At 40.7% G+C, this 19,925-nt stretch overlaps 1 protein-coding gene across 1 annotated transcript in view; it reads right to left on the minus strand.

The window, feature by feature from the left end:
* Positions 1–2,557, minus strand: part of LOC128738982 (breast cancer anti-estrogen resistance protein 1) — a 121,035-nt gene extending 118,478 nt beyond the window's left edge. Inside the window, exon 1 of the mRNA XM_053834507.1 lies at positions 1,292–2,557. Within this exon, the coding sequence (XP_053690482.1) occupies positions 1,292–1,402 (111 nt within the window). The 5' untranslated portion in view covers positions 1,403–2,557. The remainder of the gene's footprint in view (positions 1–1,291) is intronic.
* Between the last annotated feature and the right edge of the window lie 17,368 nt (positions 2,558–19,925).

Consider the following 19,925-nt stretch of genomic DNA (forward strand, 5'->3'; position numbering starts at 1 on the left):
TAGATAGATTGCAGTTGCATTCAGTGTGTTTGTTGGAAAAAAATCAATCAATATGGAAATACTTTTGGAAAACCCTTTTCCTCAACGTAAACAAAACCATGATATTCTTCGATGTCCTTTTCAATACAAGACTCAGAGAATATCAAAATTCAAAGGGTTTCCCTTTTCAAAAGTTGATGAAATTGAGGGTGAGGACCTTTTTTCCTACAAGATGGTGCAACATGCCAAACTGCGGCCGTCACAATGGACTTATTGCGTGGAAAGTTGAATGAATCGATAATTTCTCAAAACAATTCTCATCAAAAGCGTGCGTTCTGACACCGTTAGTTGTGTTAAATTTCAGACGTAAACCAATAAATTAGTTCCAGGTCAGGTCAGGTCATCTAGCATAACATTCGGACCACTAATAGTGGCCATTCCTGTCGATCCAGTTAGAATGCACCAGTGGTAAAAAAGTCATAGCAGTCATGCGGCATAGCATAAAATTCCCCACCAAATCTAGTCGGTAAGCACAAAAAATGATTAAAGTTTCTGTGATTTATTTCAATTTCAATATCTATTATCCTTATTGGTGAAATTTTTAGTAAAACATTTTCTGTCATAGCAGTGAAAAGGCAAATAAATCACTAGCAGTAAAGTAACCAAACTAACAGTGAAGGCCATTAACGGATTTAACCATAAAAATAATTCGACGCTAGATATGTAAATATTTTTCGCAAACATTTTCTGTTTCTCACGGTTGGGAACAGAAATCTTAAACAGTAAAAATCTCATCAAAGTACATGCAAAGGCTGTTCTAACGAACAAACTTCATTTTATCAATTGTGCAAGATCGATAAATATTTAACACATAGACAAAATAAGGTTGTCTATCTTTAGCTGCCCGTCTCTGGTCCAAGTCGAAAACCTTGCAAAAGTTAGAATTCAAATGAATTGAATAATCTTTTCTATCAAGACATTAATTTGTATTAGGTTCGAGATGAACCAGTTGTGATAGGTTAGATAAAGCCAGATCAGAAGTAATAAATATTACTATACGAATATTATTTGTTTTAGGTTTTTAAAAGTCTAATATTCAAAACCTGATTGTGGCATTTTCGTTCATTAGCTTTCATTCATATAAATTCCCCAAGCTTACTCAATTCCGCATTCAAAACGTTATCTAAAAATATATTTCGTTGAAATACTAGCATGTGTTTTGAAAATATTGTGATGAATTTAAGCAAACTATTAAATTTCACAATCTTCCCCGTCCAAGGATGTTTTCCCTTCACTTCAATACCCAACCTACCTTAGCCGGCTTCGGTTCATCGTAGTCATACTCCACCAGATGCAAGCTGCAGCTTCGGCTGCTGCTGAGCAGCGTCGGCGTCGGTGACTGCGGTGTCAGCGGATGCGGCATGATTTGAAGTTCACCACGGCTGAATTGTCAACGGGAATGCGCGCTTTCGATACCGCTACCTTCTGATATGCTGATGCGAGACGTGGTGGTTACACGTGTTCGTGACTATCGACCGTTCTCTGCGTGGTGGCCGTCAACTGCCCTGTACCGACGATTTGTCTCACTGATTTGCCCGGACTGATAATCTCCTGTTTGCGTGATCACAGGCACAGATTCGGTTCAACGGACGTTTCACGCTTCCGTAACTACCAATTAGCTAATTAGCAATGTTAGCAAACCATTTTCCCGTTGAGGTAGCAGCACCCTGCTGGTTTTGAACTTGAATCACTGTGCCGTGACTTGGCGACTTTCGGGACTTTTTTCAAGCCACAACTTTTTTCGTTCTCAGAAGCTCAGTAATTTTCGCTACCTCTTTCCACTTTCTTTTCACAACCCAAACACTTGCAAGTAATTTTCACATTATTTCGAAACCATCGGTTTCCATCACTTTCTTAAGAGGCGGTACACTCGATAATTCGCCCGAGAAACTTGCTTGGAACTTGGAAGCACTACACTGCCGCGCCACTCGAACTGCGATGAGGTTAAACCGCTGACTTCAACAATTATTTTGCATTCACAAAGCCGGACACCACTTGGGTTGCTTACACCGAATCTAATGGGCACTCACTCTGCACAGACAACGGAGGCAAAAAATTCCATCAATCATTTATCATTACATTTTGGTCAGCACATTTTCTCGTGATTGTTACTTTTTACCACGGACTGTTGTACAGATGCCATTCAGAAAGACCAAGCACAGTATTTTTGGCGTGTATTGCATTACACAAAACGACCATCCACATTCACCGTAATTAATTTTCCTGCGATATTAATTTCGCTAACCGGCTAAGAGGTTAAGCTGTTGGATATTCACTGCGGTAACTGAGGCTGCTTCGCAGCTGGAGCTACCCTCCGCACACAAAAACCGGCCGATCACAAATCATCATCAATCGGATCTAGGCATCACTAATCGGCACAATCGAGAAAGTGTCACGTGCGACCGTGTATGCGACCACTCGCTGCCGAAACACCTGTCAAAACACAACGCAGACCGATAATAGGAGCAGTTATAACGAAAACACGAAACACGCGAACGAAAACGAAAACCGAACAGACGTTCATACACGACGGCGGCTCAGGGGCGAATGCCGGACGGCGAGAGAAAACAGAAATACAAACCCGCCATCAGCGCCGCCACAAAAGCTGGCTGGACTGGAGCGTCTGGTGTGCGCGGTTTACAAACCGGAGAGAGAGCGAGCAACCGAGCGGGCGAAATTCATTCGGAGTGAACATATTTGGAATGCTAACGGGCGGACAAGCGAACAGCATAAAATAATGTAATGTTTGTATTTAATGCGCGTTGCCAAAATATTCTTCTGTTTACTTACAGTTCGTTCGTCACAGCCGACCGGCAGGGAGTATTTTTTTGCAAGCAATAGAAAGATTTCTAGTACATTAACCCTCTAACGGGCAACATCGTAAAAACGATGCGATCAAGCAAATGACTACTTTATCATGAAAGTACACTCAAAAGAAGCTCGAGTGTTGATTTTCATGAAAAAGTATTTATCTGGAGAACCGCCTGGTATGAAAAAGTGCAATTTCTCTTTTTAGTTTTTCATGTCTACCGAATATTTTTTCAGTTCTAAAATATCACAAAATTGAAAAAAATTATGTAAACTACTCATAAAAAAATTTGAGGTCGAACAGTTTGTTCTAAATGTTATTTTTCTTCAAAAGCAAAAAAGAGAATGTTCACACCATAATTTTTTTTCGGAATTTTTCAGAATTCTTGTTTTTGAAAGATGATAACTTTTGAACGCATGTTCAGACTGTATTGATATTAATATCAAAATGTAGGGAAATCTGTTCTGAACATATTTTTCATATTGTCAAGACAAATTTCGTATGGGGCTCTGGAGCTTCAAAAACGAAGGCCGTCTACAGACGGTCTTACCCGTTAGAGAGTTAAGTCTCTATTTAGAGATCGGATAGGCTAACCTTATCTCACTCGCTTGACACCGCGACATCTTTATCCTGTTCTGTCAAGCTTTCCATAAGCGGGAATGGCGTGCTCCGCCAAACTTGGCACACATATTGCTTGACATTAAGGTGAAACGGCAGTGAATCCCAATATGGCCGGAAAAATGGCGTCGAAGTGAGGATATGGGTGCCATCGATCCGGCCCTGTTGAGATTTAGTACCGTTCACCTTAAGAAATAAGCACTGTTCAACAAACAGCTTGGTTTTTTTCCTGTATGGACTCATCCCTGCGACCAGTATCGTTGATCTGATTGATCTGTTTTAATATCGCCCGGGTGTTTGTTGTATAACCTGCATTGCATTTTTTATGCTATACATAATCGCTATTGAATGAGCGTTATGCTTATTAAATTTTATGCGTGCTTGTGTGTAGTGGGATTTACCCTTCCATCAATGCTACTCTACTTTACCCACCTTGCTCCTCAATGCCAGTACTGTCTCCAATTACAGCCATCCCTGGCAAGGCTGACCAGTACATTTAACTATGAGAGTGACTTTTTGCACTGTCAAGAGTGCTTCATGGGGATCATATAGGGTAACGGATGTATTTTGGCCCACCTGGTAATATTTTGTATATTTTATCATATAAATTTAAAACCTTTTAGTACCGTCAAACGGGGTAACTTGCAACAGCGGGGTAACATGCAACAACGCAATATCGATCGAATTTTTTGTATTTTTGATCTTTTACTTCAACTTTTAATCTCTATCAGTCACTGAATCTTGTTAACAACAGGTCAAAGAAGCCTTAGAAATTGATATGTAGATTTTCTGCTGTTTTGGTAATTTTAAAAAAATCTTACAACATGGTGTCAAATTTATTGCCATTTTTTCGTCTGTAAAACGTTTGCTACGCCCACAAGCACTTCAAATAAAAGAAGCCTAACATCAAGGGGTCGGTCACTCGGCACAGCCGTTTTTATGTTAGGCGACTTGAAACGAGCCGAACTGAGCCCGATGTTGTACCGAAAGTGCCGAACTGCAAGATTTGTTAAATTCGTTATAATCTGATAGATCTGGCAACCGCGCGAGATGATTTTGACAACTGGCAGTGCTCCCATTTCATATGCAAAATTGAACCGGAGGTCTGTAAAGCCCTATAAATGTTATTTTTATAAGGCTTCTGAGGTGTGCCGCTTGATATCTCTCGAGTGCCGCGGCATAATGTGCCAAGTGTCCGACCCCTTGCCTAACATGCATTTTTTATATTAAAGTGAATAATAAGGAAACAAAATATTTGATTTATGATGACTAGTTTTGTTTATCCTGCTTGTTACCACATTATTCGTAAAACAAGTACTTAAACGGGGTAACAAGCAACAGCTGGTAGATGTACAAAACTGTGTTTCGTTAACTTCACGAAGCAAGTTATCATTTAATTTTGCATCAAGCTATACTAAAAGCACAGCTGAAGAGTGTAAGGTGCTTTCGGTAAGTCGAAAATATGCCAGTTTTTTGGGATTCAGTATATCCCAATGTTCATAGAAGAGGCCAAAAAGAAAATAATCTCACTGAAAGAAATCGACCAGCAATATGATAGTTTCTAGTTACGATCACTCGTAACGTAATGAACATTCATATATTACGTAACCAAGATATCGATGATTTTTAACCCCCCTGATCGCCTTTATTTGATTTTGTATAATGGATATACGACGTGGAATGCGTTGTTACACAACTCCCGCTCCCATAAGTACGTTACGTAATTTTTGAATGGACCTTAAAGAAGCTCTATAGGATATAGACACGGAATATCAACTGCATGAATAACATAAAAACTAAAATTCGTAATTTCCGTTACGCGGTCATAAATTATTTTGACCAACATGACATAGGACATTTATGCGAATATTCATAGCAAAAGCATTAAATATTGCAAGTCGAATTAACATTTGCATATTGAAGTCAAAATAAACTCATACAAATCATTAAATTCGTTCAATGTCCTAAAAATATTACTTGTTGCAAGTTACCCCGTTGATTTTGGGGTAGTAAATTTGAAATGAATCTAGGCGGTTTTAGACTCGGCACCGAATTGATGCAATATCAATAGGAAGCCAATATTTGGAGCCAACTTTAAAGATTTGTTATAACTAATGTGTATACATTTTGAGTACTCTATTATATTTGTTACATTAATAAAATCCAGTTAAAACTATTTTCATGCTCGAAAAAGCGCTAAAAAGTGTTAAAACAGCAATTTGAGGTATGACGAAAATATGTTGTACATTGTCTAGAGAAAATATATTTTCGCCCTACCCTCTAACCAATTTTGACAGCTCTTTGTTTACTCTTCATCAGTTGTATCGTGAGGAGACTAACGGTAGTTTATTAATCTCAGGTAATTTTTTCTTTAATTATTACTAATATACTTGTCGAAATTACTAGCTAAACCTAAATATGAAACGGTTTTTTTTATTCTAGATGGCGAAAATTAAAAAACCTCCGCGGTGGAAGGTCTATACAAAGGAAAATATAAGCATGTGCTTACATGAAATAAAAGCCGGAATATCAATTTACAGTGCGTGTCGCTGCAACAATGTCCCTCGCTCCACAATAGAGTCCCGTAGGGGAAAACAGTGCAAAAATCAGAGAAGAACCGGGCCACCGACTGCCCTCGGAACTGAAGAGCAAATGATGAGCAAAGTTATTCGTTATGTTGAGCAAAATCCGAATAGAGGAAGTTTTAAGACCAATAGACCATGCAAACTAAATTCTATATTCGAATAGCTAAAACTTTATCATTTTGCAGGTGATGCATGGTTCAGAAGTCTGAGGTCAGAAGGCTGAAGAACGACAAAACAGAGCATCAAAGAAATCGAATATTAAGAGCACCAAAGTCCAAATTAGAACAGAAAAATAGGAAGAACGAAGATAAATAGAAGAGAAGAGATAAATAAAGGAAACCTTAATAAACTGATCAAATAAAATAAAACTATTACGTTTTTCTTTTTAATTATTTTTGAGAATATATAATGTATTTTGCAATCATTTCAAATAATCATAGGCTTAGTTTTGCGTTTTATTCTTAATTAGTGTTATGAATTCGCGATATCTGCTATTGGTATGTGGACTTGCTGATGTCCGGTGCGGCTGCTCCGTCTAAAGCCGTAATAAAGAGCAATTGGGGTACGCAGAAATCGAACACTTTCCACGGCAACCAACATCGAAAGGCTAATTCTGTTTGGAATAGTTCAATCCAAGTAGAATTGAAAACAAAAAAAAGTATATTTACTCAAGAGTTAATGCGAGCACACGGAGAGTTCAAATTACATTTCAAACTCTGTCCAAAACGCGTTTTCCTAAGCAAATCAAAGGTGGGCCAAAATATGTTATAATAGCGGTCCAAAATAAAAACTGAGTGGTCCAAAATAGAATTTTAGAAGCTTTCAGAAATTCCTAAAGCGGGCCAAAATACCTCCGTTACCCTAGAATTACGCATGAAGGAAGGGTAATGAGTGGCCTGAGAATAAACCTATGCTAGAGTCACTTGACATCGAGTGGCCTGATTCTATTATGATTCGAACCCAGGACCACTCGCTTGTCAAAGCAGACTCGGTAACTGGGTGGGGGGTTGACAAGAGAGGGGTGATTCCTACCAAGGGGTGGATGACCAAATAAGTAAAAGGAGTTACGTTTCTATTTTATTTAGGTTGAGTGCAGTTAGACAAGTGCCTGAGACATAAGAAGCGGAGGGGTAACGAGGAAGATGGATGTGAAAAAGGCTATATTTCTCTTTCGTTATAGGGATTTTCAGAGAGCAAACAGCTGACTGTGCTAACTGGAAAGACGCCAACAAGGGAGGGGAAGGAAAGAGGAACGTGAGTATGAATGTATGTTCGGCCCTAACTCCTGAACTCCTGGACGGTTCTTCATCAAACTTAGCACCCACATGTTTTTTGCGTTAAATGAATCTACGCAGGGTGGTTGAAAGGTAGAGACGGTATTGAACAAGGGGGCAGGAAGATTCAAATGGGGAAAGGAGTGCGTTTCTCTTGCATTTGGAACGATAGCAGTTATACAAGTGACTGGACGACAAGAAAGGATTTGTGAAAGGGAGGAATATGGTGGCCATTAACAAGAAGGTTCAAAAACGTAAAACAGGCTTTGTCTCGCATAATAGAGAATACCGAAAAGAAAATAAATTCACAGGTGGCTGGGGGATAACAGGAGATGTGCTGACAAAGGGAATAGACACATTCAAATGAAGAGAAAGGGGTTTGTTTCTTGTCTTATGAGAGTCTTCGTTACAATAACAGATGTACAATTTGCTGAGAGACAAAGGGGCCCCGAGTAAGATCGGGCAATAAGATAATAATCATTTCTACAAACGTCCCATATATCGCAACTTTGTCAAATTTTGCTCGGCTGAGACGGTATTGTCAAATAAGTTAAAATTGAGTCAAAGTGATCGAACCAATCCTGCATAAGGGTAATAAAAAAATGTCAAGAAGAGATGTTGTCAATACCGAACATATCGAGCAAAAATATTCCTAAAAACATGTGCTGTTCAAATCGATAAAGAAAGCCGGTCGATCCAGTATTCCAGCCCAGTGAGTATTCCCAAAAGGGTAATATTTCTTTCCAAGAATATAATTAATTTTCAAGAACAAACCCTCAAAGTATTCTGTAACCAAACCTTAATTGCCCTTGAATCACAAGAGAAGAACCGCCAGAACTGTATATTTTACTACACACTTCGTGGTCATATAAACAAATTTCCTTTTTCTTTGTTGTTCCCATCCGCTTCGCTCTTTCTGTGTGTAAATATGTACCTCCAGTCAGTGTACGCTCCATGAATGTACCAATTTTTTGGGCCCATACACTCGACGAGATTCCCTTCTATCTCTTCCGCTGATCTTCTACCATTTTTCGGCATGACTTTTTAAGGTCGATTCGATAGCCGCATATTGAAGGGCCCGAAAAAAAAACATAAAATAAAAGAACAGAAACACTTGTATGATGCTAGGCATTTCGACGAGACGAGAGTAGAACTGTTTACATCGACGAAACATGCACTTCTCGAATGTTTTGTAAAACGAAAGCAGAGCCTTGCTTTGGAGTAGGTATTGAACGACTGGCTGGGCTGGAAGCTGTTAATAAAGTTTCTCGGAACTTGAAAAATAATTACGCCATGGGTAATAATTTTACGGTCACTTCCAGAACAGCCACTGCAGCGCAACGGGATGAAATAGGAAGAAACGTTGTTTTTCATCTTTCATTTTTTTCACTTGCCATTTGAAGTTCGCTTCTCGAATAGCATAAATTTGCCGAACGCAATAACTTTAAACAAAAGCAAGTGGCATTATTTATTTTCATTTTCGGTCTCTTTTTCTCTCCATACTACTAAGTAAAAAGTTAGAAAAACATGATTTATTTTAGTTAAAGTTGTGTTTAGTTAAAGCAGGATCAAACAATCCGTTCCAAATTGCAATCCGCAAAACATCAAATATATGTTCTGCAACCATCCAACCATAATAATAAATTCAGCTGTTAGATTTCGATAGTTTTTGGGTTCGGTTGAATGCAAACGTTTTCTTTACGACGAAAAAATGTTTCAACCTAAAAGGAAACACTTGTTCTGACCACCTGACTTGTTAAAAAAGCCGGGTCCATAAAATTAAATTAGCTAAAGATGTTCGACGACCATTTGTTTTGCTGCTGCTGAGGTTACTCCAACTGGATCTTCCATCCCCCCCCCTTCCCTCACATTTCTTCAGATGGTAGCGGAGGGAGTTTCTTAACCGCGCGGTCCTGATCACCGCGTGAGATAAATCGCTAATTAGTCGCGCCAGCCAGCCAGCGAGCGAGCGGAAGCCGCGCACGATTCACACACCCAGATCGAGCCGCGCGTCGGCCGATTATTATTGATGAAGATATTCCCGGTTGGGTCGAGTCGGGCCGGGCCAGCAAGCATGATACGGTGCGTCGGTGTTTTGTGTAACGATTTTCCATTTGGAAAGAATTTTAAGGGGACTAAATCGCAGACTACCTCGGGTAATTTTATTTATGGCCTAGGCGCTCGGAATGGCGCCACCGAAGGTTTGTACGATAATATTATAAATGTTTCTGTGCGATAGGGTTATAAATGGTTCCATTTTTTAACACCAAATTGTTTTGACATGAGTTTTGTATAAGATTGTAGGTAATTATCCGAAATACAGCAGGCTTTCGGTTCATTACAATAAAAAAATGAAGAAATTAATTGTTTTAATGTACGATTAAGAAACATAACTCTTAGTTTCTAACATACTTTGGTATTTATGTTAATACGATCATTTGTATCCCACCTTTGATAAAGAAAATCTCAAAAACGAAATGGTGGACACAATGCACAGTGGTCCCATTGGTATCAAAACACGCGTTTTTTTAATTGCGCCGAAATGGTTATTATACTGGTTAAGTTGTTCAGAGAAATTTCTCATCGTTAAAAGCTCCTTCATATGGCATGAACGATTATTTGATTAATCCCCCTAAACGTAAGATAAAAAACTTATTTTTTAAACAGTAAGAGATACAGCGAAACAATGTTCTACAAAATTTTTGAATAGATTATTATAAAGAACTTTGCCAAAGAAAGTAACCTTCTAGCTATTATAGTTTTAGAGATAAGGAACAATTATTGTGGAGACTTTACGAAAATCAATTTTTTGACCGCAGTTCTTTCTACAGTATTTATACACATTTGACGTGGTCGACAAAGATTTTCAAACAGTCAAATTACATACTTTTCTAGAATGTAGTAACTTGCTATCGTCAATATATGCGGAGAAAATTAAAGTTTTCGTTTAAAAATCACACTATTTTCAAAAGCAATAACTTCTAAACATGCAAATATATTCAAGCCATTCATTACCCAAGGGAAAATACAAGAAAAATACTACAAAATGCAAAACAAATTAGCTTGACCCTGGCTATCCCTCTACCAAAACACTAGCATTGAGAATTTTTACTCGGTTGAATTTAATATGGCGTAGTGTAAAAACCGCGTTACCCCGATCAAGTAAGTGTACAAAATAATTAATGAAAATGTGTAATCCAAGCAGCGTAGATTATTTACCTTATAGACCGTAGATTAGACGCTCCAAAAACTTCAGTAGATTATTTGAGGAGATTCAGAAAAAGATTTTCAAAATTCGTTTTCGGATGAAATTTGATTATTGCAGTTCGAGGTGTACTAAATATCCGTTCCGGAGTTATGACGGAACATACATTAATACACACGGTCATCGTACTCCCCCCCCTCCTTGTTGGCTCCTTCTCACTCAGCTCCCCCTTCTGTCACGTAGCTAATTACGCGTCGGTTTTTTCTATGAAAATCCCTACAACGGGAACGAAACAAAGGTTTCTCCATAAATCCCTCCTCTGTGGAATCCCCTCTTTTCTCACAGTCAATTGCACAACTCCAAACTGTCTAAATGCAAAAGAAACGCAACGGGACACAGTTAACAACTATTTTTACTGTGTAAATTGGCCTTTGTTTCAACAAATTTTTGGCAAATAGATTGTAAAATTGATCACTAAAGGGGACTGTTGCGACAGCAAACGAAATAGATGCACTGTTTTTGATAGCAAGATATTTATTCGACTGCTTCAAACTGTAAGCAACATTCTAGTTTTAGTTTAGCGTTAATATTAGCATTTAGTTTAGGATTAAACACTCACATTTCAGTGATCCTTTTTAGCAATAAGTTTTCCGATCTAGGGAAGGTGTACCAGTTATGGCGATAGCACCAGTTACAGTTATAGTGTAACGAAAATCGAAAATATAAGAGTATGAAACATTTTCGGACAGCAAAAATTTACAAATTATGAAAAACAATGACAAACTCACTGCTTATGATAATTTTAGTAGGTTATTGTAAGTTATTTAATTAGCTAAAAATGTTTTTCTGAACTCCACTATCGTGTTGTTCAAATTTCTATCATTTAGCTAAGGCACATAGCGCTTTAAAATACGTGCATATAACAGAATGATCGCATAATCTACTTATGGATATCACCTAAGACATTATATAGATGTGGTTTTTTACATAAACTGTGAAATTCTTCATTATTTTATCAAATTGCCGAATTTATTACTATAACCGTAATTGGTGAAAAAATATTCAATGTTCCTTACTTGGTGTCATGCGAAATGGAACATAGTGCGCAAAGAAGATTGCAACACCGGTTGTCGCCATAGTGAATATAAACAAACAACCTTGTGGGAAGTCATCGTTGCCTTTAGTGTTTCTGGCTGGTATTTATGGATTCAATGTGATATTTAGTTACATTATTAATTCAGGTACGTAAAATATATTATCAATCGCAAGTAACAGTAATAATTTTATGTTATAGGAAGGAAAAAGTGTCATCACAGCTCTGCCTCTAAATGCATCGCCCGGATTAAAGGAGTAAACGGGAAGAGGACCGCTTGCTGGAGAAGATCGAAAAACTCGCTCTCGATATGGTCAAATAGAACAACGAAACGTTTTCGCTGACGCCAGTTAAACTGTCTGTATCTATCACTGTCCTGCAAAGCTCTCCTGCATATGTCACAGTACAGCCCAACAGCTGGCGAAAACCGAACGCTGTAACGGGATCGCCAGAATGGACCGGAAGTCATTATCTAGAATATCGAGAACAAAATCCTCACAACCACTCCGACCGGTTCCATAATCTTCGACGATATGCTGTGCCAGTTGATTCGGAGCTTATTGCAACCCACTGAACTACTAACTAAAGTTTCCAAGGAATTCATATTCAAATAGCTGAACCCTGAAGGCATAGCGAATGTAACACATCAAGTGTTCTGATCAGAGCTATCGATAGTTCACATCTACCACTGTTTCAGGAGTAGTTGTTTTGCTTCCTGCGGAATTTCCTCTCATTGACACAAGATAACAAATCCATCCGGTGCCTAACGGTGGTGTTTCTAGCGGTATCCCTCAATCAGCACCTGTTGAAGCTATTCCCGGAGGTTCTTTTAATACCATTTTAGCACCAGCTAAACGAACGGGAACTAACCAATTTTAACCTTTTAGCCAAAGATTTCTACCATTATCTGCAAGCAAAACAAAAAGCTAGATTCAAGCAAATTTTCCAGATGAACAATTGCTTTATCTATCAGATTCTACTGCGATGCCTTTGAAGTAGCCCAGTCCTGTTTGACCGAGTAAGTATTTATTATTGTTAATTTAATTTTTATTGATAAAGTTTATTACTTATTTACTTATTGGAGCATGTCCGCTAGTCTGGCAGAACAAAAGGATGAAATCAGATATCTCCACTGCTAACCAGTGAGTATAAAAACAAAAATGATCCTGTATGACGATCATGACTTAGCACAGAAGGTTAAAACAGCGAAATCTACTGGAATGCAAGAGTGCTACGAGACGTGAGGCACTTAGCTTGAAGCTTACAAATTCTAAGAGATTGATTCCGCGAGACACACCATAACAACATAACCGCCCTGGTAAATGAAAATTACATTACACCACCAAAATTAAAACCTAATGCAAAATAATGTTACTTTTAGGGAGACAATGGTTTGTGCTATTGACGTGTCGGAATCCGGGCTTTTTCCTTCATGAACCGTAAGCTGTGTCTAATTTCACAAAAACTGCCATATCTCGTTTTTTATTCAACGGCTTTGCTCTTTCCATCAATGGACTGGAAATGAATTCTTGTTTTGTAGAATGGTGCATGAAAATTCATACTAGCAACAATACAAACGATTGATAAAATTAGTGTTTAGCATACCCCCAAAAATCCGAAATATATCCAGCGTCCTCTGGCCACCATTAACCCCAACATATTTTAGAAAAACTGAAAAAAATTATCCGGCAAATGCAACCAGTCGTTCGAGTTTTGTAAAAATTTAGTCCACCCCCTCTATTTGCCTCGGCGAAAGTGGCAATTCCAATTAACATCGAAATTGGGCGATATGTCCAACTTCATGTCTTCGATATAATACACATATATTATATCCCTTCACGATCCATTCAAGTGTTTATTTCCATGATTGAGTTCGTAAAGACATATTCCGGAGTAGGTGCAAGAGTAAATTTAAAAAAGCCATGTCTATATCTTTAGGTGGATTCAATTAGGATTCTTCACACTAAATATACATCTTCATTGAATAGTACTTCACCTAATGTGCAAAGAAGCTGACTTTTACAGCAATTTCTAGTATAACCATAACTGGTACACTTTTATGACGAATAAAAGAACATTATAGCCATAATTGGTACATTAGAATGAAGTTTTCGAATCGCATTTAAACGGTAATTTAAGTCCAAATCATAAGCTTTTAAATACATAACGACTAAAAAATGTTCAATTTCCACTTTGAAAGTGTTAAGAAGCAAATATCAGAATCTTATCATGTCAAAATATTAGAAAGAGTGATTTATCGTGCTAACTATAGCCATAACTGGGGCGTTTACCCTACTGTCCAACTTTTAGGTTAGCGTTAGTCCCTAAGTAGTTCGTAGAATAGTAGAATAGCTTTAGTTTTAGGTACAAATTCTAATCTCGACTTCTAATAAATTTTATCTAATTATTTTATCTTTACCTGTGTGTAGTATAACAATCGATAGATTTTAATTACTTTAATTAATAATTTTAATGCACTCGCGCTATTGATAATTGGTTTTCCGTATGTGTTCGCTCGTTATGGCTTTATCACAATGCAGACCGTTTTCTTCGATGTTGGCAGCGCTTATCAGTCAAGCGGTTGAATCGGTTGATCTAGGGTGACCATCTCGGCGGTACCGGTTTCAACAGGGACTTTACTTTCCAGTTATATGCCAGGGATTTGCTTCAACAGGAACTGAATTGCGTGGTGGGCATAGTGTCCCGTAACGCTGGAATGTGTAAAAGATTTTTGACGTAGAACTATGTCTTTATTTACTATACTGGGACTGGGTAGCACTTTGTAAAAATAAAAATAGAAGTGTAACGTTTGAATGAAAGATTTCAAATGCTGATAACTTCTAAACTACTGAACGAAAATGAACAATTTAAATGTCGTTGGATTGATAAAACGACCAGTAATTTTACAGAGGGGATAGAAAGCAATTTTATGGAGGGCGTAAGAGGGGGGCTCCTATACAAATGAAACACAAATTACCTCAGAACTCGAGAACTAATGAAGCAAATGGAACCAAATTTGGCATATGGGTTTTTTTTTTCAAGAGGTCGGTCACTCGGCAAAACTGTTTTTATGTTAGGCGACTTGAAACGAGCCGAACTGTGCCGTTGCTGTACCGATAGTGCCGAACTGCAAGATTTGTTAAATTCGTTATAATCTGATAGATCTGGCAACCGTGCGAGATGATTTTGACAACTGGCAGTGCTCCCATTTCATATGTAAAATTGAACCGGAGGTGTGCCGCTTGATATCTCTGGAGTGCCGCGGCACAATGTGCCGAGTGTCCGACCCCTTGGGTTTTTTGGAGGCATGAATTTATTTTATGATGGTTTGAGACCCCTCACTCCTGTGGTAGGAGGATAAGGACTGTAATACGACTAAAACAGAAATTTTTGCGTATGTGCCATATTTTCTGCTATGTAACAAGCGGTAAGCTGTGAAAATAAACCTTCTCGAAGCAAGATACAGTGAATTGACGCCGCTAACTTATATGCCTTTTGCCATTCATGTCAAAAGAGAAGGACATTCGAATGACACGTCATATTTGCGATGAACGTGCTTTGGCTTTAATGTTATTTGTAAAATTTTAATATTTTTGTAGTCGGTGCGCCTTCTCTTTATGTCTGCGCTCGCCAGTGGACGGTACACACACACGCGCGCACGCACACACACATACACTCGCGCGCACACATATACACACACACACACACACACACACACACACACACACACACACACACACACACACACACACACACACACACACACACACACACACACACACACACACACACACACACACACACACACACACACACACACACACACACACACACACACACACACACACACACACACACACACACACACACACACACACACACACACACACACACACACACACACACACACACACACACACCAGCCGGTTACAAGCCGATACAAGGGTTTCGTGGTCGTCAAAATTAACGGAATCTTCGTGTGCAGCTGCTATGCTCCCCCAAGGTGGACGCTGGAACAGTTCTGCCGCATGCTGGACGAACTAACTGGTGAGCGCATTGGACGGAGACCGATCGTCATAGGAGGTGACTTCAACGCCTGGGCAATCGAATGGGGAAGTAGAGGAGCCAGCCTACTTGAAGCACTGGCAACGCTCGAAGTAGAGCTGAGCAACGTTGGAACCACCAGCACCTTCCGCAGAGATGGCCGAGAATCTATCATCGACGTCACCTTCTGCAGCCCGTCGCTGAGAACCGACATTAGCTGGAGAGTGTGCGAAGAGTTCACGTACAGTGATCACCAAGCTATACGGTACACTATTGGCCAACGGAACCCCGGGTGCTGCACAAACAGGAAGAATTCAAGAGCGGCAGTGGAAAACGGAGGCATTCGACAAGGACCTCTTTGTCGAGGCACTACGACCACACAGCGAAGCCCAGAATTGTGATGCTGACGAGCTGACCGAGGCGCTAACGAGAGCAGGCGACACAACCATGCCGAGGAAGGTGGAGCCTAGAAACCGACGGCGTCCGGTCTACTGGTGGAACGAGTCACTCAACGCAATACGAGCTAACTGCAACAGAGCTAGAAGGTGCTTCCAGAGAGCAAGAAGTACCAAGACTAGAAGAGGAAAGAAGAAGTAACCTCCGCGTTGCCAAGACCGCACTGAAATACGCGATTAAGCAGAGTAAAACAAACTCCTTTAAGGAGCTTTGTAGAGAAGTCGATTCCAACCCCAGGGGCGATGCATACCGAATAGTGATTGCAAGGATCAGGGACCCAGCAATGCCAGCCGAAGGATGCCCAGATAAGCTAAAAATGATAATTAAATTACTCTTCCCAGAACGCGAGCCAACGTCCTGGTCCCCTATCCCTTACCGGGCGCTAGAGGATGAGAACGCTGACGAGAGAAGAGTCTCCAATGACGAACTTGTTAGTATCGCGAAAGATCTGAAGATGAAGAAGGCGCCGGGCCCGGATGGGATCCCCAATGCAGCTCTTAAGGAGGCAATCCATGCATTTCCAGACATGTTCCGTACGGTGATGCAAAACTGCCTAAACGAGGAACACTTTCCGGACAAATGGAAAATCCAGAAGTTGGTACTGTTGCCAAAACCAGGAAAACCGCCAGGGGATTCAGCATCATATCGACCAATCTGCCTGCTGGACACACTGGGAAAGCTACTAGAAAAGATTATCCTGAACAGGCTATCCATATACACGGAGGGCGAGTACGGACTGACACAAAGGCAGTTTGGGTTCCGGAAGGGAAGGTCCACACTAGATGCGATCCGAACTGTAGTCGAGACAGCACAGAAGGCGTCCAAGCAGAAACGTAGAGGAAACCGCTACTGCGCAGTGGTCACTATCGATGTTAAGAATGCATTCAATAGCGCCAGCTGGGAAGCCATCGCAGCAGCGCTCCATAGAATGAGAGTCCCTGACTATCTGTGTCGCGTTCTGAAGAGCTACGCCACGAATGGGTGCTAGTATACCGGACGAAGCTCGGAAAAGAAACGACCGTGATCACGGCGGGCATTCCATAAAGGTCAGTACTCGGTTCATCTCTCTGGAACAGTATGTACGACGGCGTGCCTTCCCTAGAGCTACCAACGGGAGTGGAAATCGTCCGCACCTGGGTGTGATGATCAACAATCGGCTAAAATTCAACGGTCACGTTGACTACGGATGCGAAAAGGCAGCGAAAGCCATCAGTGCACTGTCTAGGGTCATGCCGAATAACTTTGGACCAAGCAGTAGCAAGAGGCGCCTCTTAGCCAGTGTATCATCGTAGATACTGCGGTATGGCGGACCAGCCTGGATTACAGCGCTCCAAACTCAGCGCAACAGAGCGAAGCTGAGAAGTACGGCCTGACTAATGGCCATTCGAGTTGTGAGCGCGTACAGGACTATCTCAGCAGAAGCTGCGTGCGTAATCGCTGGGATGATTCCCATCGACATCACCCTGATGGAGGACTACGAGTGCTATAGGCCAAGGGAGGTCAGAGGAATCAGAAAGCTGATGAGAGCAGAATCATTCATTGGCAAAGTGGCAACAGGGGTGGAATACGGCACAAAAAGGTAGATGGACCCACAGGCTCATACCGACGCTCTCGGTTTGGGTGAATAGGAAGCACGGAGAGGTGAACTTTTACCTAACGCAGCTCCTGTCTGGTCATGGTTACTTCAGGCAATACCTTTACCGGTTCGGGCACGCCAGGTCGCCCTTATGCCCGGAATGTGGGAACGTGGAAGAAACAGCAGAGCACGTGGTTTTTGACTGTCACAGATTTGCAGCATGGAGGGATGAATTGCCTTCCGGTATTAACGTCGAAAATATGGTGGAGGAAATGTGTCGCAACTAGAGCATTTTGAATGCCGTCAATAGCGCAATCGTATGGATCATAGCTGATCTGCATCGTAAGTGGAGAGCGGAACAGCGAGCCAGCATCGTCAGTTCCCAAGTAATAATTTGGGTTTTATTACACTCCTATGATGGCATTTAAGACCAAAATTCGTTTTGAAGACCACCATAAGAGTACAATAAAACTCACATTGTTACTTGGGTTAAGTTATTTTGGATAAAAGGTGGCCTAGGGAACAAACCTCTCTGAGCCACAAATGACACCCTAAAGCAACGCGATCCGGGGCGCGGTAAAACCCTAGACTGGATTCATATGTGTGGGGATGAGACTTATCCCTAAATAGTCCCAATACTCAGATCGCGTTGTTGAAATAGGCATAGCAAAGAAACCCTGCGAGGGTGGCTGTGACAGAGTGCGCGTCGTGTTGGAGGGCACTTTCTAATCGGTACACGTCTCGTCAAGTCAAGAAATCCCGCGAGGGTAGCTGTGACGGGGTGCACGTTATGACTGTCGGCACCTTCTAATCGGTACACGTCCCGATGGGTACTGCGAGCTAGCTGCGCAAATGACCAACAATGTTAGCCTGCGTTGATAACTGCAAAGTGCATGAGCACGGCATCCCCTCGATATGCCTGAAGTAGTAACGCTAGAAAGCGTGATAATTGGAAAAGTGCAAGAGCACAGCCTCCCCCTGATGTAATACTTCATTGTGGTACCGGGGGGATCCAGGCAGAGGGCAAGGATGAGGTTTTAGTGGACGAGAGTCCCACACAACGTTGATTGTGAGGAACGTGCTGCTCGAGCCAAAGATGCTGATACCCACACAACGTTCGGGTTGGCTCCGGATAAGAACATTAGTTTTCTGAAGCCTTGTAAAAAACACCCACACACACCCACACACAAACACACCCACACAACACACACACCCACGCACACCCACAAAACACCCACAAAACACACACACACACACACAACACACACACACACACACACACACACACACACACACACACACACACACACACACACACACACACACACACACACACACACACACACACACACACACACACACACACACACACACACACACACACACACACACACACACACACACACACACACACACACACACACACACACACACACACACACACACACACACACACACACACACACAGAGGAAACTGCACAGTTTGCTGACGAAAAATGATGTTGTCGTATTGGACGATAAAAAGTCTAGCAAGATCGCTTTCGGACCAACTCTTGGACCAAAGTGTTACACTTTTCTCAAACGGAAGGGAGCTTCAGAAAACTACAGAATAAAAGAGAGATCGAAGTTCTCCCAAAAGTTTCTCATTTGACAAGTAATTTGCAGTTGCAGTGACACTCTCGTAACTTCCAGAACCATGAACTATCAAATTTATCAAAAGAAGTGTCTTCAGGGGATATAGTTGCTTTTTCGCAGCAGTATAAGCTTCATTGCCTTTTCTGGCCAGACTTGGTCAGCTGTTCACTATTCAGATTCAACCAAACAGCAGTGGTACAATGACAATGGCGTCACTTTAATCTGAAAGAGTGGCATTCGACCAATGCAATGCTCCGGAGGTGAGGCCCATTGAGGAATACTGGTGAAGGGTTAACTGCTAACTGCTAGCGACGAGATTGAGTAAAGCATAAAACTCACTAATGATACCCGATACACCCGATACAAAAATAAAAAATTAATTTAAACACATAACTTTACTCTAACAAGTTTTTGGTCTCCAAACTTTCCCGTGTTCGACCTTAAATGTAGATTTGTTGCTGATTAAAAAAAGGTTAAAATTAATGTATTTGATTACAAATCTCATTTGAGAAACGATTGGTTTTGCAGTTTTATTTTAAAAATTCGCATTCAATAACGTAGATACATCTGATAAAAAAGAGATCAGGTGTG

This window comes from Sabethes cyaneus, chromosome 2 (genome assembly GCF_943734655.1).
Source record: "Sabethes cyaneus chromosome 2, idSabCyanKW18_F2, whole genome shotgun sequence".
Lineage (NCBI taxonomy): Eukaryota > Metazoa > Arthropoda > Insecta > Diptera > Culicidae > Sabethes > Sabethes cyaneus.